Here is a 22,948-nt window from a genome sequence, read left to right as displayed (position 1 = left end):
AATGTATTTGATAGGTGATTAAAGAATTAATTATTTTTTAAATAAAATTTAAGCTGTTTTATAAAATTAATCTCAAACTGTTATAATGAATTATATTTTCTGGTGCACATATGTAATGATATTTTGACTTAATGTCTTTGACCTGACTTTTGTTCATAATTATTGTAGTTTAAAAAAATAATTATTTTCTAGTATACGTGTTTGATTACTGATTTTATAATTTCTTTATTTTAATAATTATCATAATATATAATTTTTTAATTATGTTTTTTTATATTTCATTATTATAAGAGGTGTATAAATAAAAGGTAAAGACCCAACAAATTTTATATAACAAAAGTGTACCATTTTATTAACTTATTGTATTGTAGTTCTATAACATGCAAAACACAAGGTATTAAATACTTTCTTATATAAAAGGAAAATTCTATAATTGAAATAAAAACAAAAAGAACTTGATTTTATTTTAATGATACACAGCTGAATGTTCTATGAGTAAAATATTGTATAAAAATATCAAAATAGCAAGACATTAAATAAAGTAAAGCTGGGTTAAAAGACATAATCAAAAGGAATTTACACAATGTATTAACTCAATTAGTGACCTAGTTGGAATAAGATACCTAAGAAATGTGGTACAGCATATAATTCCAATTTCAATAGTAGGAGGACAAATAAGACTTTGGGTCTTTGACCCTTCCCACATATCATTGACTTACACACTAAAGGCAAAAGAGAGAGAATAAATATCATAATCATGAAGGGGAAAACAAGACAACAAATGAAAAAAAAAAAAAAGCAAACTAATTTCTTAAAGAAAATGATGAAATAAAAACAGTGAACATAAGATTTTTTTGTTACAAGCAAGAAGAAAGAAACAAAAGACAGAACTAAGTTGGTACTGGAAACTTGTTTGGAATCTAGTTAAAAATTAAAGAATAGTGTGAATCATTAAATAAATAACAATTAATTTTTATTTTAAACATAAAAAATCACATTTGAAAGAGTGAATTGAACAAACTGCAAAATCATGGTGAATAATAATAATATATTTTTTTTATAAGTATTCAACACAATTATATATGTAAAATTGAACTCAAATTTCAATTAAACGAAAACAATAAAAATAATCTCAACTCTAAGGTATTTAACAATGTTAAAATTGATTAAAAACTGTGTGTATTTGGGGTTGGAATGATCAAAAGTCATTGAATAGTGCAACTTACAAATTTGGTCATTTAAAATAGATTTAAATTAATTAGAGAGAGATGTTTAAAAACTGTGTTAAAGGACATGTTTTAATAATTGTCATAATTTATTTAATGAAAAAGAAAAGTCCAAAGGCAAAAAAAAAAAAAAAAACAGAAAATGATGGAACACGAAATTGGTAAAATGGTATGAAAATGGAAAATAAAAGGTGGTTCCAGCAGTGTTCGAGGGCTTTTTCAATTTCCTTCAGTCCACCCTTTCTCTCTCTCTTTCTCTCTCCTCGGAACTGTTTTTGGCTCTAGATCAACCTTAACATACAACTGAATTGTTTCTCCTACTGGGTTTTTCGTTTGTGTTTCTGCAATTTGGAGCTGAAGATCAAAGACCGTTCAAAATTCGCGTTGGATCGGATCGAATCCGCAACCAAATCAAGTTTGGGGATCTGAAGAGAAGAGAGGGATCTGTGAGCGCCATAGGTGATGGCGATGTCGGGGATGCGAGGACTCTCCGTTTTCATAAGTGATATTCGCAATTGCCAGAACAAGGAGCAGGAGAGGCTTCGCGTGGACAAGGAACTCGGCAACATACGCACGCGCTTCAAAAATGAGAAGGTTTGCTTAGGGTTTATTTTCTCCTTTCAGCTTTTCGGCGTAGTTCCTGTTGTTTTTGCACTCTGGTTCTGTTGCTTGAGATTTTGTTTTCTCGTCTACTGTGTTTGTTATCACTTTGAGGCTGTGAAAACCTAGAAAATTGAAAGCAATGACCTCTTTGGTAGTGTCGGGATTGGTGTTTAAAATTGATAGATAAAAATTAGGTATCGTGCTTTGAATGTTCAAATTAGTTGGACTTTAGTGGGGTCTGGACCTGAGATTCCTACTGGTTTACTGCTGCATGAAAAACAAAGGTTTTCATGATAGCTTAGTTGTGGAAGAGTATAGGAAAAAATTAGCAATAAGCTGAAATTCTAGGGGTTAAGGTGTTAAGTTATTATGTTCTGTTTACTTCTAATAATGCCCCTTTGGCTGCAACATTGAAGATGACATAGAATGGCAGCTGGTACCGATAGATTTAATAGCTCATGTGTAGATATTTATGTGGTAGAATGTCAGTTCTTCTCAGTTTGAACAGATTTAGTAGATCTAGTACATTGCAAGTAGCATAGTTTATTTGTGAAATAACTTGTGGTGTCCATTTTATTACCGTGGCAAAGAATGATTGCAAGCCATATAATGATATGTTACAAAATTCCTCTTTGGATCCCTAGGGTAAGAATTGACTTGAAATATGCTATAATTTGTTCAACTGTTATATTATTATATGTGGTCAGAGTTTCTTATGTGTTTTACAGCCTCTCTATAGATGCATCTATCTTTCTGAGTTAATTTCAGTTAGTTCCAATCTAGAAGATAGTCCTGGCCTTGCATTCTGATTGTTAAAATTTGCTACTGCATAAAATCCAGTGGAAAATTGGATGAGTCTAGTGTTGTTTCCATAAGGATTCTTACAATTTGGGTTTAGGCCGTAACTTAATTCCTAATGAATACATCACGGGAACTAAATCCTGAAAAGCAAGAATGAAAATACGGTATTCTCCATGTTAGTTAGTTAGAGAGTAAATATTCAACGTTGGAAACACTGGCAACCCAATTTCATTTGAGTTTTCCTGCTACCTTTCAGCATTCTACCTTAACTAAGACATAGTCTATCGATGGATCTAGATTAACTAATACTCAATTCTTGCAACATCAATTCTCTTTAGTTTCTAAAACCCAATTAATTTTGTTCTTGAATTCTAAGAAGAATAAATAAGACATTGATGATTTATAGAGTCTATGTTACTCACAAAAAATCCCACTCAACACTATTTTTAGAAAAGTAATGATTATGGTATTTTTTGCATGTTCTTATGCAGGTCATATATAAATTTTGCATTCTTCTAACATCCTACAAGTTTGTAAATGGCCAATTCAGTATCATTCATTAACTTTAACACTCAATTGAATAGAAAGAAATAAACTTAAACTAAATCGAAGGAATCCAAATAAATCATCATTCAGACCAAGCTGTCTTCATTCTAACAGAAAATTATTGATCATAAATAACGGAAGAAAACAATAAAATTGTAGATTTATATCATTATTGATTGTAACTTTTCCCTTGGAACTTTCCAGTCTTCTTCTAACATGAAGCACAAATTCTGTATATGCAAGCTCCCCATTTGACAAGTCTCTGTCTGTATAAAATGTCATTTATCTTAGGTGGGAGTCATTTCTCCTGTTTTTTTTTTTTTTTGGATTTTTGGTGCTCTAATCCTTTTAGGCCTATAGTTCCTTAATTTTCGGATAGGGAGATGGTTTGTTTGATTCTCTCCAGCTGACTCACAGTCACATGCATATCTGTATGTTTCAAAAAATGTGGGGCCCTGAATCCACTTTGGTAACAGAAATTGATGGTCTATGATTCTGAGGATTGCAATGTCATTGCCGACTAGTAAAGTAAAATATTTAATATTGATTATTTACTATGAACAGTACCCAATGATGGAATTTCATTTTATCATCACCTTTACTGAGTTATGACCTTGTTTCTAAATATGAGGAACCTTTCACATAAAGAGCTCTTCTAGCAATTGGACTGTGGTATTCAATGCAGAAGATTGTTGTTTGACTTTTGTCTTTGCTGCACAACTCTTTCTTGGGACTTGCTTTTGTCCTTGCCAACCTAGTTCTTACTTAACACTCTAATGGTGCCTATGGTTTTTATAATAAACTGTCATTTTTTTTTTGGCTCAAATGGTATCAGACATATAATTTACACTAGAGGGTTTCGGAACTATCTATTGGCTAATTGATTTTCTTTCTTTCTATGTCACATTTGTTACTCCTGAAGCCAAATTGTGTCCTGAAATCTCTCTTATTTGTTCTTCCTTCTATATTTGTTGTTTTGAATACTTTTTCCTATATATCTGTTAAACTACCCTTTTAATTATAGAAAAGTGAGTTTCTCAAAAAAAAAAAATCTGATTTTTCAAATTCTTTATTTTTATTTATTTTGTTGATTTTCTGCTTTTAGAGAAACAGTGTTTTCAAATTTTTGTTTTCCCTTTCCAAAATTGTCTTTATCTAACTGCTTTGATTTGTTTAGCATTCCCTGATAATTTAGCTTCTTTATATTCCAGTTTTGCCATAAAGTAAAATATATCTACTCATCTATTACTCCAGTTCCATTTGTTCTTGCTTTTGTTCGAAACAACTTGTGAATGGCTTTATTTAATTTTTTTACTTTTGGTTCTGCTTTAGGCTTTGACTCCATACGAGAAAAAGAAATATGTTTGGAAAATGCTTTATATATACATGCTTGGCTATGATGTGGATTTTGGTCACATGGAAGCTGTTTCTCTTATATCTGCCCCAAAGTATCCTGAAAAACAGGTATTTTGTTCTCCTTTTTGATGCCTTTTTGTAATGTTTCTTTACTCTCTCAATATATACATTACTCCATTGTGTTAGAGCACTGTTTCAGTTTCAGTTCATTTACATGTTTACCTAGCAGAGAAAATATCTGTAGACTGAAGAAGGAATTCTAATATCATTGTAAATGACTGCAGGTCGGATACATTGTAACTTCAAGTTTGCTTAATGAAAATCATGACTTTCTCAGGTTGGCTATAAATACAGTGCGCAATGATATCATTGGTCGTAATGAAACCTACCAGTGTCTAGCATTGACTATGGTATGGTAATACCTTTCCTGGACTTGCTCGTCATGTTAATCATTTAATGATAACATACATTAATTTTAGTATCTTAAAAGGCATTAACAAGAAGTCTTTGAGCAATTATTTTTGCAATTTGTGGTGGACTTTCTCTTCTAATTATTTTACCATTCTCTGCTGATCATGTTCCATTAAAAACTTTCACTTGTTAATATGAACCTTCAATGATTATATAAGTTATAAACTAATAAAGTATTCACATTAGATGACTCTTTATGCTTTTTTTCTTTACCGTTATGGTTTCAATGTATGTGAGCAAAAGGGTTATCTTGTAGGTTGGAAATATTGGTGGGAGAGAATTTGCCGAGTCCTTAGCACCTGATGTGCAAAAGTTGCTGGTAAGAAATTATTGCATTATTCATTAAATAGGTGAATTTATTGGCAAATAATGATCTTAACTGCATTTTGTGATCTAGATATCAAGCAGTTGCAGGCCACTTGTCAGAAAAAAAGCTGCATTGTGTTTGCTGCGTCTATACAGGAAAAATCCTGATGTTGTTAATGTAGATGGATGGTAAATCTCAATGTAATTATGCTAGTATACACTTTTTTCTGTATGGTTTTTTCTTCAAAGAGCTTATTTCTCAATCTTCTACCCTAAGGGCGGATCGGATGGCACAACTTTTGGATGAACGAGATCTTGGTGTTTTGACATCTTCTATGAGTCTTCTTGTTGCATTGGTATCAAACAACCACGAGGCATATTGGAGTTGTCTTCCCAAGTGTATCAAAATTTTAGAGCGGCTTGCTAGGAACCTGGATATCCCTCAAGAATACACTTATTATGGTATCCCATCCCCCTGGCTTCAGGTTTGTGAATTTTCTTTTTGTAAAATATATATTTCTCAATTGGCTTTGATTTAAGGAAGGTTTTCAAATTCTTTCAGCTTGTTTGCTTTCATCGAGAACCAAAAGTGTTGAAGTAAATTTTTTTGTTTTATCCAGCACACAAACCTTTTATTCTCTTACTAATTTTTACTTAATGTAGGTAAAAACAATGAGGGCTCTTCAATATTTTCCTACAATTGAAGATCCTAATGCCAGAAGGTCACTGTTTGAGGTTTGTCAGATCACATTGAAATTGTCCAAAACATTTGTTTAGTTAATAGTTTTACCGAGCCTTGATCTATCATTTCAGGTCTTGCAAAGGATACTGATGGGAACTGATGTTGTAAAAAATGTGAACAAAAATAATGCATCCCATGCTGTTCTTTTTGAAGCCCTTGCTCTGGTATGTTTATTGTGCTATACTATATTTTAAAGAAATAACCATATTTTTGTTCTTTAAACTGATCACTGTATATGGCATTAACCTGCATATGTAAATGATAATCCAATAATTATGAATGTTACTGGTCAAATTAACCAAAACTGTTGCAAAGTAGGCCCCAACATTTTACGTTGTACTTCTGGCACTTTTTACGTTAAATGCTTCTTCTTCACTTCCGAATTCGCTGCTGAAATAGATATATTGTCATGTGCTTAAATAGTATTAGTGGGACTGTGCTGTTATTACTCTATCATTTTGTCCTCTCAAAAGCACACCATTGTGCCATTTTGTGGTATATTCTTTTTTTCTTCTCCTTTTCCGTATTTGATTGGTATTCTTCATTTCTATCCATAGATCTGCATGCACATCTTTATAAGAATGCTTACAGTGTGAATTTGGGGGTTCTATAGGTGTCCTTAATTCTTCATATAGAGACGCATGTAGTGAATTTGGTGGCTGTTACTCCCCTCCCAATTTACTCAAAAATGAATTTTTTTCTCACAATGAGATGTAGTAGTTATTGTCTCTATTTTGATTGCTCTCTTCAGGTGATGCACCTTGATGCCGAAAAGGAGATGATGTCTCAATGTGTGGCTCTTCTTGGAAAATTTATTGCTGTCCGTGAACCAAACATCCGGTATCTTGGCTTGGTAAGTTTGGGGGACACATTTGCTAAAATGCATATTTCTCTTTTCTTTCTGTTTGAAAGGAGGGACAAAAGTTGCATGCCAATATTCTGTGGTAGGTCTCATTGTATCACACTTTTGAAGGCTTTGGTGGTATTTGTTGGTTGTCATAATGGAACATTGCAGTTCATAAAATATATGCTATTACGGTGCAGGAGAATATGACTAGAATGTTGATGGTTACTGATATACAAGATATCATAAAAAGACATCAAGCTCAGATTATTACCTCATTGAAAGATCCTGACATCAGGTTACATGTGCTATCCTATATGTTAACATCATTTATCCTGTATATATCATCACTGAATTATTTGCATTCGGAATCCAGTCTTTACTTATTGGTAGCATATATGTTTTCATTTATACATAAAGTGGGCCAATTAAATATAGGATGTCCATTCATTGATTCACTCTGATTATATTCCTCCTGACCTTCCTAAAATGAGTAGTTGAGATCAAAACACTTTCTTTTCAAGATCTTGGTTTTACTTTTTTGTTTTCCTGTTAATGAGTAGTTTATAAATTATTTTATGTTTTGAAAAAATGCTACCTGTACGTGAAGGTTGATACTGTTTACTAAACTAGTTTCTCTTAAAATCTTCACGTGCATTAAAATGCAAAGTTGATACAAAGCAAATTCCGTAATTCTCAATGCCAATTTTTGTTAAATCTAGATTTTTTAACTGCATTTATTTACTTGCAGTATTCGGAGGCGTGCTCTAGATTTGCTTTATGGCATGTGTGATGTTTCAAATGCAAAGGATATAGTTGAAGAACTACTGCAGGTATGCAACTAGGTCCAAACTAATTCATGTAATGTGAAAATTTATTGTAATGTAAACCCTACCACCTTCTCAACAGCCACCTCATGATACAATAAACAAATGAAATGAACTAGCTATTAACTGGGTACATTTAATTATTAATTTGCGATTTCAACTTTTTTGTAGTATCTCAGCACAGCAGAGTTTGCAATGCGTGAGGAATTGTCACTTAAAGCGGCTATTCTAGCTGAGAAGTTTGCACCAGACCTTTCATGGTAATGTAATTGAACCTACTAAAGAAGTAAAAGAATAGTGCTGTTACTGTAGCAGACAATCTCATCATTGATCCTCTAGATATGTAACTCCTGAGTTCCTCATAAAGGTTACTTTCATACAGCATAGCATCTAATGAAATGGATTCTTAAAAAAAGGCAGTATATAGTTCCTTATTCTTATCACTAATAAATCTAGGATAACAATTCAGCTATTTTAGATGGGCAGATAAACAGATAGTTTGCCCTGACCTTGAAGAAATTCCCCAATAGGCTCGAGTGCAAAGTCTCCGAGTGTCTTTTTGTGACCCTATGATTAATTGTAAGAGTGGTTTCATTATCACAAATGTGATGGATTTTTTTATTAAAATTAAAAAAATTCAGTATAATTGAAGAGATATACTTGTTTACTTATCTTTTGTTTTGATCCGTTCATGTGTCCTTTCATCTTTTTCTGTGGCTTGTTTTCTGTTTTTTTTTTTATTATTTATTTTGAGGATGACCTGTATTCAACTTTTTCACCTGACTTTTTTGTCATGAAATATCTACTTGAGAAAAGGACTATATAACTATAAAATTCAAAATAATAGCCAACCTGTTTAATTTCAATCAGAATTTTTCTGATGCAAATATAGGCAATTATTTAGAAATTAGTAGGGACAGCGTAGAGAAACTGCTAGATTGTGTTCTTTTTGAACATGTGAAACTTGGGAGACTTTGTTTAGTATTTTGTAGAATAGAAACAGTAAATCCGTCACCCCGTTCCCTGAATAAAAAATCCATAGTTATCTTATATCTTATTGTTGATGTAATATGTATATCATGCCATCCTTTTTATGCAGGTACGTTGACGTGATTCTTCAATTAATTGACAAGGCTGGAGATTTTGTTAGTGATGATATATGGTTTCGGGTGGTGCAGTTTGTTACAAACAATGAAGATTTACAGGTATGTTTGGAACTTGTGACTATGATACTGCTCCCTAATATGCAAAACATTCACTGGGCATTTGATGTCTTTTTCAGCCTTATGCTGCGGCAAAAGCGCGAGAGTATCTTGATAAACCTGCTATACACGAGACAATGGTTAAGGTTTGTATTTTTGTTACCATTCTTTAATTATCTGTGTTACTGGTTTGTATGGACGATATTTTTGCAAAGTTCCACTTATTGAAATGGGTAAGAAATATTTAATTATACTAGAGAAAAACAGTGACATTTTTGTGAAGTGATTCCTTTAACTTGAACTTCCATAATCTCTTACAAAATATGATGAATGTCGATAAGTTTTTCTTACTATTATTTTGGATTTTGTTTAGTATTTTACTTTATATTGATATGTTTGCAAATAGTTTCTAAATAATTTATATCTTAATTTATTCACTATGAGAAAGCAAGTATTTGTTTAATTTCTACCTCATGTGAATACACTTCAACAGGTCAGTGCATACATCCTTGGAGAGTTTGGGCACCTTCTAGCCAGACGACCTGGATGCAGTCCAAAGGAAATATTTGGCATTATACATGAGAAGCTTCCTACTGTATCGTAAGGGGAATCACACTCTACTTCATTTAATTTTCAGTTGAAATTCATTTTTTTCAAGATACCTTACAATATGTGCTTTATATTCAGGACTTCTACTATTTCTATTCTTTTGTCTACATATGCTAAAATTCTGATGCACAGTCAACCACCAGACCCTGAATTACAAAATCAGATATGGACTATATTTAAGAAGTGAGATTGACCTCTTCAGTATTCAATTTCTTATTACTATGGTTTTTCATGAGGCCATAGGTTCTTCTAACCCATTTTCTCATGTTTAGATATGAAAGCTCAATTGAAGTCGAAATACAGCAAAGAGCTGTTGAATATTTTGCATTGAGTAGAAAAGGTGCAGCTCTAATGGATATATTGGCCGAAATGCCTAAATTCCCTGAACGACAGGTTTTCTTGCAATATTGATTCAGAGACAACTTGTTTGAAATTTACATTATCACTTATGATATACACTCATGGATACTCTTTTTCAAATTCAGTCTGCTTTGATTAAAAAGGCTGAAGACACTGAAGTTGACACTGCAGAACAAAGTGCCATAAAGTTACGAGCTCAGCAACTATCTCAAACATCAAATGCTTTGGTTGTAACAGAACAAAGTCATGCTAATGGAATTCCTCCTGGTGGCCAACTTAGCCTTGTAAAGATGCCCAGCATAAGCAGTAATGTGGTTAGTTGTTCACTCTGCTTTGTGTATCTTCACAAATGATTTTGGTCAACATTATTTCATCTTTAACTGTATAATGGTTCATCCTATTGCTTTGTTTGACACCTGTTATTTTCTAAACAGGATGATACCTCAGCAGGTGAAAGATTATCCCAGGAAAATGGGACTTTGAGTAAAGTAGATTCTCAACCTCCTTCAGCGGATCTGCTTGGGGATCTCTTGGGTCCATTGGCGATTGAAGGCCCTCCAGTTATCCACACTCGGTCAAGCTCTAATTCAGGATTAGAAGGAACTGTGGTTGAAGCCACAGCCATAGTACCTGCTGGAGAACAGACGAATTCTGTGCAGGTACCTTGCATTAGATATGGTTTTTTCTTATTGTTAGAATTATTACTTCTATGTAGTATCATTAACCCTATGTATAGGGTGTACAGTGTGGGAAACCTCCTGCTGCTGTATCTAGTTCTGCACCTAGGGTTCTAGTGCAGTCTCTTAGTCTTTTATGTAACCTTATATCAGTTTTTCATTATAAATAGAAGAAAGTGAGAGCAGTCCTATAAGCCCTCAAAATCATATATTTTCAGTTTCAATCTCAAGTTGGTATCAGAGCGGGGGTCTATCCCGCTCTGGTTTCTGTTTCTTATATTTTCTGCATCTTATATTTTTCTACACTTGATTATTGTTGACGATGAACCACATTCTTACAGCAGAACTTTCAAGGACAAATACAAAATTAGGCCGTGTAACAATTACTTTTTCACTAGACTCTGTTCTCTATTGTTCAACATTAGAAGGATATTACTACAAAATAACTGGTGGTCATTGGAATATAACTTGCACCTTTTGTATGTGCAGCCAATCGGAAATATTGCTGAAAGGTTTCATGCTTTGTGCGTGAAGGATAGTGGTGTTCTATACGAGGATCCCTACATTCAGGTATTTGCTTCATTTATTTTCTAGTGTTCTCTATTTATTGTTTTAATTTTGATCATGTATATTTGCAGCTTAAACTTGTGTTCTTAGATTAAAATATATATGTGCCCAGATTGGTATTAAGGCAGAATGGAGGGCGCACCTTGGGCATCTTGTTCTTTTCTTGGGAAACAAGAACACTTCTCCTCTTGTCTCTGTTCAAGCTTTAATATTGCCTCCCACACATTTGAAGATGGAGCTCTCTCTAGTACCAGAAACAATACCTCCCCGGGCACAAGTGAGAATCCTTTTGTTACTGTTGGTTTCTTTCAAATATTGTTATTTTTTTAATTTACATTTTCCCTCTTTTGATTGTATAGGTGCAATGCCCACTTGAGGTCATTAATCTCCATCCAAGCAGGGATGTCGCTGTTCTTGATTTCTCCTACATGTTTGGTAACGATAGGGTACTAAAATTTAAACCTGTGGTTCATTTGTCTAATTTAAAAAATGCTGATGGAGTTGAGTTTAGCATATGCTTCCAAGGCTAGTCAGAAAAAAATGCCAGTTGACTACTTATGTCAGAACACACTGAACACACTCACAAAAACGAAGAAAAGGAAACTTGTACCAAATTTGAAAGTGTATTTCTCACACGTGTGCCGCAGTACATCATTATTGTTTATAGTACTATTACAACAGTTAGTTAACAATCCACTAACTACCTAACACAACACTAACTGAGTTATCTACAATATTCTCCCTTAATTCAGATTACCAATAGACTGCACTAGTATCATCTCTCTAATCAACTTGAATCTGTCAGCCTTGAGAGGCTTTTGTTAAAATATCAGCCACCTGTTAGTAGTACTGCAATATTTTAGCTCCACCTTTCCTTTACTGACTTGATCCCTTAGGAAGTGAGATCTTGTCTCAATATGCAATCCCACCACTGACTTCTTACAACACTACAAAATAGGTGTTCCACACATCATAAACAGATACCCTGTCTATACTTTATCAAATATTACTATCATATTTTGAAAACAACCCATATCCCAGAGTGTCATTCGCATATTTCAATATCCTCTTTTCTACAAACAAATGAGAAAAACTTGGATGAACCCTAGATCTACTAATCAGCCCCACTCCATAGGCTATGCCAGGTCCACATCAGCACAAAATCTCAGTGAACCAACAATCTGTTTATGCAAGGTTGCATTGAGTACCTTGTCACTTTCTTCCTTCTCTAACTTTATACCGCAATCAACTAGTATTTGGACAGAATTACAGTCCCAAAAAATAGGATAGCAAACCCAGATCTCTCATTTCAAAACATAATTCTCCTTTAAACTTCGCAATGTCTACACTGCATTGCTTTCACAAATTAGTAGAGTCATCTACATAGAGGCAAATTAATATTAAACACTTACAGTAGCTCTCACATGAACTCCATATTTTGTTGTACGCTTCCAGAGGAACTAAACACAGATTGATCGTCATTTTGTCTTGGATAAATTGTCGTCCAAGGAACTTGGTACTGCATTTGTCAACACTAATAACCTACTTGCAGACATTCAAACTGGGACTTTAAGAGAGCCTAGAATTCAGTTTATATGTTCAAAGCATAGTGCATACAATATTTGTGATCTAGCTTGAGGAGTGAGTGGTTAAATAGGTGATATTATTTTGTTGTACAGCTTTTTCAGAAGCTGTTTTTGTGTGTACCTAGGTTTACGAATATAGGTTGTAGCCTTTCTCCTTGAGATATACTTGTAACATAAGAGCCAAATTGTTTTTTTTTCCTAATTTATCTATTAGTTCCTCATTGGTAAATAGAGAAAAACGAACAATTTGGCTCCTAAGTTACATGTGTCGACAAATTAGTCCTTTTGCATCACTATATGTGGTCCTAATATTGTGTAATTATTAAATTAGTCCTCTAAACAATTTTTTACCCACTTAGTAGCTCTTCAAAATTGATGAAAAGGGATTTTGTCTCTCTTCTCTCTCCTCATCTTGAACATAACAAGAAAAGTTTACAAAAATTCATCCCCTCCATTTCTCTCCAACCAAATTTTATTTCAATTAATGTATTTTTATATGTTGCTCCATAGGTCAATGTCAAACTTCGCCTACCTGCTGTCCTAAATAAATTTCTGCAACCTATATCTGTAACTGCTGAAGAGTTTTTCCCTCAATGGAGATCACTTCCTGGACCACCTTTGAAGCTTCAAGAAGTGGTATATATTCTGCATTACGTAAAGTTTGGATGTCATCTACGAATTTTATTATTATTCTTATTTTTGTGGCAAATTTGTAATAGCTTTGCTGGATTTTGCAGGTTAGAGGTGTTAGACCACTTCCACTGCCTGAAATGGCAAACTTATTCAACAGTTACCACTTAACAGTTTCCCCTGGCCTTGTATGATATTGAAGTTCCTCATTTTTATTTCTTTGTTTATCTTTCTTGGTATTCTTAACAATTACTAATACACATTGTTTCTGCTATCTTTAGGATCCCAATCCAAACAATCTTGTTGCGAGTACAACATTTTATTCAGAAAGTACTAGGGCAATGCTTTGTTTAGTAAGTACTTATATTGAACTATTATAACTTGTTTGTTTTAGGTTTATCCCAGCATTCGTGATTAAATTAGATTAGTGATTACACTAGTTGAACCTTGAGGTAGTTTCAAAGCTTTTTTTTGTAAATGATGTGCACAGATAAGAGTTGAGACAGACCCAGCAGACAGAACCCAGCTGCGAATGACAGTTGCTTCAGGGGACCCAACACTAACATTTGAGTACGTGACGTGATTAGTTTTCTACTTTTTTACAAGATGCTTTCAATAGGCATGCATCTTTTGCTGATGATTGGAATGTTGGGTTGCAGGCTGAAGGAGTTCATCAAGGACCAATTAGTGAGCATCCCCACTCCCATCGCAATTCGTCCAACACAGCTAGCTCCAGCATCTCCGGTGGCTCAACCCAGCAGTGCTCCGGCATCCTTGACGGATCCTGGAGCAATGCTGGCTGCTCTTTTATGACAACATAAAGGTGTTCGTTCATTAATCATTACACATTTGTAAACCTCATCTACAAAGCCTAACCCATGTTTCCCTCAAGCTAGTGAGGTGGATATACGAAATCATGATGCAAGGGCTGGCGGAATTACGAGTGAGCTTGTTTACCGGCTGAGTGTTTGAGCAGGGATTTCTGGGTTGGTGGGCATTTTTGAGATTCTTTCTGCACAAAGTGATTGTCCTTTACGCGAGATTTTATATCGGTTGGGCAAGGGTTTTAGTTTTCTCATATTTTTCCCCTTCCCAGTTTCTCTGGATTTGTTTGCGGTGCGCCTGATAGCATGTAAGATATTGCCTTTGATAGAAACAATTGTAAGTTTGAAATTGTTATTTTGATATTACATATACAATAATAGCTTGTGGAGTAAGGACTAGCGCATTTTTGCTATGGATGCATTAGGGTGTTTTATGTTTATATTAAAATACACGAGAGGCGTGCTTTGAATGCCGAAACAAATGTATTGAAGTTTCCGTTGTATGATTAATCGTATCTTTACATTTACAAATTCAAAAGCCGAATGGAATTCGCATAGATGTTTAGCATATTTTTCTAATTCCTATTACTAAAGTAGAAATCAAGATATTTCATAAATATTGAAAACACACTCAACGTGTATTATAATATCTGAATTAAACTTGAAATTAAAATGAAAAGACAACTAAGGTTGTCAATTTGTTTAAAATGTTACTACAAAGTTCATAATAATTAATCACATTCAGGAAGTTCGGAATTTTTATCAGGTCATTGAAAAAAGCAAAAAATATTTAATGTGAAATATGAAGTGTTCGATTTTCGGAACAAAATGATGACAGATCACGAATTCCCTGTAGTAGGAAAGACGAATGCAATTATAAACTCAATAAATACTAAAATTCGCAAAGCCTATATTTCATTGATTAGTAAAGTAGCAGAATCTTGGTAAAGGTTACGAAAGCCTAAAGCGCCTAAGCAAGGTGAATGAAAGCGATTGTACAGTGCAGAGGGTGTAAAGAATGAGTATTGATGGGGCCAGGGAAAGGGTAGAGCTCTCTAGGCATCTCACGGTTTGAGCTTAAAGATCAAGAGGTGAAGGCTTCACTTTTTGACCGACCTCCAAAAAAATGTGAATCCAATCTTCTATACAAATTATCCTGTCAGATAAGCAACACAAAAACATGCTTATCTCCCATGATCAGAGCAAATTTCTATGAATCCAGCAATAGAAGTGAGTGGGAGGAAAAGGAATTATTGAGTAATCTAAACCGATATGGCTCCCAGAACATTCAACCGAATGGTTTACGGGTTGAAAACATGTATCGGATGTCAAAATTACTCAAAGACCATCCCAGTGGAAGGTAACAAAATCCATAGTGACGACCTGCAGATGAATTAAACTCTCTAAAGTGGCACAAGTCCCGCGGCAATTCATTTAACTCGTGGACACCCGAACAAAATGCACACAAACATACTGAGCCAGCTTCTATGATTAATACTAAAATTGCCAGTCAAAGTATGTATATGTATGCTATCACCATTCCTGGCAATTACCGCACCAAATAGAACTCTCACTGGACAGGATGACAAACAAAATCTGCTATCGCCATTCCCGGCAATCACCACATCTCCAACTTGAAAGCCGAGATGGTGATTCCACCCAAGGTGAACACTGGCTGTGAATCCAAATCCTACAAATCTGACAATGGAGATCAGGGAGCGGTTCCTTTTGTGAACATTGCCGACAACTATCAACATTTCCTTGTAACAAATTTTTAGGCTCACAGTTGGATGCTAAATCAACAGTCCCGCATCCTTCAGCAACACTACAAGAATTTTTCAAACAACCCGATAAGACCCGAGAAGCGTCAGCTTCCTCAGATTGAATATTCTCATCAGAGTGGAGCAGTTCAGTCAGTGAGAAGAAGGTATGAGGTTCAAAATCCACGAACTCGTTATAATTTACAATTTCAGGGTCCTTCGGAAGACTGCAGTTAGCAGAGGCATCTTCAACAGAGGGGAATAAATCTTTTACTGATTTGGAAAGCATCTCATTGCTGGTTGAGAACTCAGCGTGAAGATTACCTCTACAAGAACCATTATTCTCCCTCTCACGTTTAGATATCTTGGGAATTCCTGGCCCAGAGACAGTACTGCCCACACCATTTGCATCTAACTCGGGTTCTGCAAGCAGCAGCTCAACACTTGAAAGGGAGAACAGCAGATGATCACTGTCTTGTCTAGAGACATCCACTGCAGGACAGATAGGAGTTGCAGGCTCACATGTCCTCCTGTCAATAGGTGTACCAGAATCAGAATCTCCCAAGAAGTAATCTTTCTTTGAAGCCCTTGAAGATCTCTTATCATCTTGAGTCCTGTAACTCAAATCAGAGAAAGGACATACAGGCGACTTTATCCTGCGACACTTGCAACATTTGAAGCCCAGCACATCAAACAGTCTGGACTCTTCAAGTTCCACAGCTTCAGCATGGTACCAATCTGTAAAACTCAGATATTAGATAAATAAAGGGAAAGTAGGTAAAAATGTCAGCACTTATTACCTTGGAAAAAAACTTACGTTTACATGTTTCACAACAGATATACATTAGATCAGAATTATAAGGTTTTTGGCACAAGCGACAAACAGGCTTCAATTGAGGCAGGCCTGAACCTCCTTTTAGAAGAATGTTCTTGAGCCTGAAATCAAAGCCTGTATCTTCGTTGTTCTTCTTTTTCCATATAATACCCCAAGAACAATTTCTGCTACGGCCTTTTGTTTCCAAAGAGAAATCAGAAGCAAATCCTTTCGTGTCAGATCGACTATTCTTTGTCCTTGAAGACATTAATTCTTGACCATCACATTTAGCCCCTGGTCCCTTCAGAACTGCTGAAGTGCTTTGGTCTTGTCCTTCTAAGAGCAAGGGACTAGTCGGAGACTCATTACAAGACTCTTTTTGAGTAAGTAATTTGGCATGATGACATTGTATGCATGTGGCCAAGAACTCAACTTCTTCACATGTAGAGACAGTTGAACTCACTGAACAACCCGTGTGACAATAACCTGTGCCCGTAAGAAATAAAAGATTTAAACTAAATAAGCAGAGACAAAATAAAAGGGCAAGATAAAAAAAATATTACGATTCATTTGTTTGGGTTCTTCATATATGATATTGATGTGTTTATGTAATGGAAAACACTAATTCGTTTTCATAAGAAACTGAAAAAATTTCACTTCAAAAATAAAATAAAAATTTCATCACAGCAGACTAAAATAAGTGAAACGATGATGGATCACACAAGGAGCTTACCTTGACAGGCACTGCACTTGAGAGCATTCCTGAAATAAAACCAAGAGACAAATTGTGGTGTTAGAGAAATTAGTGTAAAAGAAAAGAAGGAATAGCGTAAACAAACACCTGAACAAAACTGTGACAACTAAACGTAATTACCCAATTAAAACACCCAGCTGACAAACAGAGCACGATAGTATGTCCAGTTTGTCTCTCTTGCAGGTAAGGTAAAAAAAAATGTCCTTGTAGGTAGCTTTCAACCGCCTTTTGTGCAACTGAGATGTAATGTACATGTACTCTTTATCAGATAGCATTTTTCCATTACGCATTTCATACTCTTTTACCAAATATAAAGGAATCCGTTTTTCAGAAAACCAGAATTTTTCCTTTCCTTCAGGACCTCGCTCTATTTCAACATGTTTCATTACCCGAGAAGGAAGATGTTTTTGGCTTCCAAAGGCTACTCTATACAAAATTTTGCCCTCCACAATTCTTTTTTCATGAATATTTGCATTCCTAAACGCAGATGCTTCGTTATCTTGACCTTTCACATCTAGGAGGTTGTGCTCTGGACGAATCAGATCATTCCATCTGACATGAAAATCTAGATATCGAACCTGGTGCAAATGATAAAAAAATATAATTTAAGTTATTGACAAATCCAACATGCTGATGCAAACAAAAGAATTGTTAACGCAAAAAAAAAAACTAGGAGACCTGAAGGGCCAACTGGGATGCATTCGTACTCATTTGAACTGCTGCTCTCCAAACAACTTGTCTGCTTCTTTTAGGAATCTCAGAGCCATCAGCATACAATATACCTGAAATTTTCCTCAAACCACCTGATAGCAAAAACAGTCAGTATCAGTATTTTTATTCCATACAAATTTAAATTACTTCAAATGCAATTGGAAAAATAATTGTTAGCAGCTAGGAACAGACAGGATGGTAGTCAAATAAAACTACATAGCAGGATTTGTAGATGCAACTCGATTATAGCAAATTCAAGTTTGACAGCCACTATTTCTAGAACTCCTGAATTATGAGTTGACAATATTAATTATGGACAATATAAATACATTTAGAAATGAACAACATTTTATAATTTTTAATTTAACACAATAATATAATTTTTACCAGAAAATGACCAATTGGGGTCACTTCAGACGATTTCCATTTCAGTTCATCATAGTGAATCAATAACAATCCAGTTTAGCTAATAATTTACTTCCTCCTGAGAATGGCATAATATATACTAGAATACCTTGTCTAGCTGCTTTTCTGGTCATGGATTTTGGCAAAACAGCTTTCTGAAATACAGATTTGGAAAATTTCCCGCCATGCCACCATGTAAAATTTTCAGGACAAGCACCAGCTGTAACTTTGTTGATAGATAACTGTTTCTTACGCCTCCCACATGTTGCACGTTTCTGTGTAGTTCCAAGAGTAACAGCAGCACTTTGGAATGTAGAAAATTCAGCTAACCAATCATCCATCAACTTCACCCAGTCCCCACAGAAAGCAATTGTTCGAATATTCTCCTCGAGCTGAAAAGGACAATTTCATCAACCAAGCAAAAACAAATGATTTATAAATCTGCGCATTTAACAAGTCCAAGAAATGCAGGCAATATATCTAGAGTGCGGAAATTAAAAATTAAAGAATCTCCTTGATTTAAAACTAATAAAAATCACTCACTTTGAGTAGAAGAGGTTTTATATCACTAAATGATGTGGCTCTTTCCACTTGTTTACGCCAATGCCTTCTGTAACATTCACTTATAAAGGGCCCAACTATTAAACCACGTAAACTTTCCTCCATATATATAACATAAGTTGCAATGCTAGGGATGATTCCTTCTCCAATCCTTACAGGAGCAAGACCAGAAAGGATTTTCATTGCATTTTTGGTAGCACTCAGAGCAGCATGATTTAACATGCATCCTTTCTTGCTTGAAATAAGGGCTTTACAAGAAAGGCACCAGCCACACCTCTCTCTTGGAACCTCTACAAGCTTCTTTTCAGAACTTGGCCAAAAGAAGCGTGAAGCTGTTTGGGAGAATGCTTTTGCAAGCAAATAAGTGTTTCCAGATGTTGCTTTCCCCAGGTTATCAGACACAAGACCCTCTGATCTGGAATCCTCAGAAGAAAGAACGGCCAGGTTAGCAGCAGCAGATGCCGCAAAATCACCATGCATATAGCAATTAATATATGACTGTGGTTTATAGGAGCAACCAGTGTACATAAAATCCTTAGTCAAACTGCCTTTGCACTTCCCAAAACCAGATTGGTCACCTTTAGTTTGCAAAGACAAATTCATAGGCAGCCTTAAGTCGTTTGTGTGCCCATAATTATTAAATTGATTGTTTACAAAGGTGCACCTAGCGGGGCCGACTGCAGTTGACTTGTTAACAGAATTTTCAAACTTAGGATTGGACTGATGGTTAGCAAATGAAAATGTCGAATTCATTGCAGTTTCCTCACAAAGCTTCAAATTCACAGTAGTTCTTGTATTGTACCTGCTTCCAGGAGCAGAACCAGAACTTGCAACCAAAGAAGCATCAAGAGATGGTTCCAAATTATCACTACAATTTCCATTTGAAAATGTTGAACTGTATTCTGCCTTCACCGAACTTAGAGCTTCATTCTCTTCTTCAATCATGGGAGAAAGTTTCATATCTGTATTTGAATTTGTTAAGTTTACTTGCGGTACACTTGTGACACAAATGGATAAGAAGTTTTCTGGAATTTTCCAATACTCTAACATTGCCATGCAAATGCCATTATATATAGGTCTAAGTTGCTCAGATGCATAAAGGACTCGGAGAACTTCAGGAATGTCATTCTGATTGTAGTACTTAAGACAAAATTTATCACTGTTGACATCGAGTCTGCAAAAATATAATATCAAAATGTAACCTCAAATTTGCAAGTACATCTATAGCGAGAACTGGGACTGATAGCAAAAAGTAAAACAGATACATAAAAAACCAGAACACAAATTCAAAATAGCACAAGGAATCCAGCATAATAAATGGAATGAAAGAAACACAAAAAAGATGTTAACATACACCAGTAAGTGGTCGCATGTACCCATGAAAACTTGCCCATACAAATCCTTTCCAAATACTTCAGCCCCTTTAAGTGATGTTCCCCGTGCAATAGAAGGCCCAATCATATTTATTTTGCACTCTGGACAATACCATTCTCCATCCGGTATATGCATCTTCATCACACCAATACACCTTGAATGATAGACAGCAGGACAACCATCACAACAAAGTAAAGTTCCATCCATGCCACATAAGCGGCATTCATCTCCATTTCCATCAGCATCCTCAGCATTCAATTCTGAAACATACTTCTTAGTTTCACTATCCTTGCAGGCAGTAGTTTTGGAATATCTTGGATGAACTCTTCTTGGCCCAATTTCAGTAGGAAGGCTATCATCTTCATTATCATAATCAATGCCAACCTCTAATTCTTCACGCATGTTCATTTCAGCTTTAAACTCCTCAGATGCCAGAACATCATCACAGAGTATTTGCAAAATCATCAGTTTCCTACTAGCAGACAATAAATAGTACTCGCCATAAAAGATTTCATCATAAAATCCTTTCCACTCAGGTCCCTTTGTGTAATCATAAATTGCTAAATACTGAAACGTAAAAACAGGCCAAGTCAAAGCATCAAGCAGACTCCAATCAATGCACCTGAAAAAAAAATACATATTCCAATAAATTTTTTTTAAATAAAAAATCTCATAAATAGACACTAGGGCATATACAATAGTGTGCGTATTGAGAAATTAAAAGAATGACAGATTTATTGTCTTGCATAAAACTAATTGATGGTTCAAACAAAGACATTTTCATTGTTTTGAAATTCTAGTACAATATTCTGGCCTAACACTCAAAAAGACATATAACATTCCTACAAATGTTTTTGGGATCTACACAAGAAGAAAACAAGTTAACCAGTAGACATAACATCCCACAAATGTGTTTGGAATCTACACAAGAAGAAAACAAGTTAACCAGTAGAATAAAGGTAGCCTGTCATCTGCCAAGCCATCAAAGAACAAAAATGAAAATGGGAACATAAATAGAACAGTTGTTTTCCATCAATCAAACCTAATGGAACATGACACTAATTTCAAAAATTAAAATCATCACACTAACACTACGGTCTCCAGGCCTCCATGGATGAAAATTGATGACATAAACAGAGCACTTCGTGTTTTACCGCCAATCAAATAAACTTGCACGTAACATACTAGTCATAAAACTACCACACAGCGGTCTAAAACACTGTAAGCATGATTGAAGACATATGAGATAAAGCGGCTTCAGTAAAACATAAAACAATTTATACAGTATCAATAACCTCTAACTCTCTAATCAGAAAACAGTACCAAAAGCAACTGTATCCATGTTTGGTCTTAAAACTAAATCTAATGCTAAAATCGAACTAAATAAAAAAAAAAGTAAGAGAATTAAATACCTAAGGCATTTTGTTGCACGCCGCGAGCCATCTGGTGAAATGTTTTCAAGGTGACGTCTCAAAACACGCATCAGCGAAATGTGAATAGCATCAAGCAACGTGTTCGAAACTTTACAGTTCAAAGCACCGACAAACTCGTCTAAAGTAAAAGGACTGAGAAACAGACGAATGCTAAACGACCGCAAGAATCCGTACACTGAAAGGAGATTCAAAACGCACGATTCCGGAACGCCAATAGTTCCAGAAGAAGGCGGCAGCGTGGGTGGAGATGGTATCGGCGTTTGGGAATCGGAACTCAAATCCATAGCCTCACTGCACGACTCGTCGTCCGTTTCATCTCGTTCTTCTTCGCTCTCAACCGATAAATCCTCGTGCAATTCGCGCGAACCTCTCTCTTGTTCCTCCGCAATCTTCGGCAACACCGACTCCTCCAATTCGCCTTTCCTCCGAATTAAATCATCGTCGAAATAGCTATCAAGGAGAAGTATCCTACGAATTGCGCTGCTACCTAAATCCTCGAATCCGCCACTCTCGTACACGACTCTGTACAACCCGCTCTCGTAGCGGACGACTTTGCCGAGAAGAACCGTGTTCCCGCGGAACTCTTTCAGCACGTATCGACCAACCAGTGCAACCGGAGGCGCCTTCTTCGCCTCAGGAAACGCTTTCGGATCGCCGGCGACAGTTCCATCCTCTTCTCTTCTCCGTTTACGTGGGCGACCTCTGGATCTCACAACGGGAGGCTCCATCGTCGAATCAGAAGGAGAATGAAGCGTCTCTGCGGTTTTATGCAGAGTTTTCTGTGTTTGATGAAAGGTTTAGGGTTTGTTAGAATGAAACGAAACGAAACGACGTGGGAGATGGTAGAGAGAGTGAGGGGTGAGAATTACGGGGAAGTGGTTAGGGTTGTGGGAAGAAAAGGAGGAGAGAAGAGAGGGAAATTTTGCTAGTGATGGTGTTACACCCTCCAGCGAAGAGGT

The 22,948-nt window shown here is 35.5% G+C and overlaps 2 protein-coding genes across 3 annotated transcripts; one reads left to right on the top strand and one right to left on the bottom strand.

Moving 5' to 3' along the window:
• The first annotated feature begins 1,425 nt into the window (after nucleotides 1-1,425).
• LOC114183989 (AP-2 complex subunit alpha-1-like) lies at nucleotides 1,426-14,715 on the top strand. Its single transcript, XM_028071213.2, has 28 exons — nucleotides 1,426-1,820; nucleotides 4,509-4,640; nucleotides 4,817-4,942; nucleotides 5,260-5,322; nucleotides 5,401-5,498; nucleotides 5,587-5,794; nucleotides 5,973-6,044; nucleotides 6,123-6,215; nucleotides 6,803-6,904; nucleotides 7,096-7,193; nucleotides 7,647-7,728; nucleotides 7,894-7,982; nucleotides 8,822-8,927; nucleotides 9,005-9,070; nucleotides 9,418-9,524; nucleotides 9,612-9,716; nucleotides 9,806-9,926; nucleotides 10,019-10,207; nucleotides 10,328-10,552; nucleotides 11,060-11,140; nucleotides 11,250-11,414; nucleotides 11,497-11,583; nucleotides 13,234-13,359; nucleotides 13,461-13,541; nucleotides 13,635-13,706; nucleotides 13,844-13,923; nucleotides 14,013-14,176; nucleotides 14,250-14,715. The coding sequence occupies exons 1-27, from the start codon at nucleotides 1,689-1,691 to the stop codon at nucleotides 14,164-14,166; spliced, it is 3,060 nt and encodes a 1,019-aa protein (XP_027927014.1). The 5' UTR covers nucleotides 1,426-1,688; the 3' UTR covers nucleotides 14,167-14,176; nucleotides 14,250-14,715.
• Nucleotides 14,716-15,067: 352 nt separating this feature from the next.
• On the bottom strand, nucleotides 15,068-22,948 carry LOC114185687 (DDT domain-containing protein PTM-like). Of its 2 annotated transcripts, none has more exons than XM_028073558.2 (9): nucleotides 21,969-22,944; nucleotides 20,537-21,178; nucleotides 19,165-20,356; nucleotides 18,731-19,013; nucleotides 18,184-18,308; nucleotides 17,626-18,083; nucleotides 17,485-17,513; nucleotides 16,755-17,237; nucleotides 15,068-16,675 (listed from the first exon to the last, which is right to left on the bottom strand). In XM_028073558.2, exons 1-9 carry the CDS (start codon nucleotides 22,715-22,717, stop codon nucleotides 15,777-15,779), a joined length of 4,860 nt encoding a protein of 1,619 aa, XP_027929359.1. In that variant the 5' UTR covers nucleotides 22,718-22,944; the 3' UTR covers nucleotides 15,068-15,776. The 2 variants fall into 2 exon arrangements, with proteins under 2 accessions (XP_027929359.1, XP_085529836.1); XM_085673710.1 differs by having other exon boundaries at nucleotides 16,338-16,675; nucleotides 16,738-17,237; nucleotides 21,969-22,948.

The sequence above is a fragment of the Vigna unguiculata genome, chromosome 5, assembly GCF_037176805.1.
Source record: "Vigna unguiculata cultivar grain cowpea cultivar isolate G323 ecotype 2 chromosome 5, ASM3717680v1, whole genome shotgun sequence".
NCBI lineage: Eukaryota > Viridiplantae > Streptophyta > Magnoliopsida > Fabales > Fabaceae > Vigna > Vigna unguiculata.
This window is presented reverse-complemented; position numbering and strand designations above follow the sequence as displayed.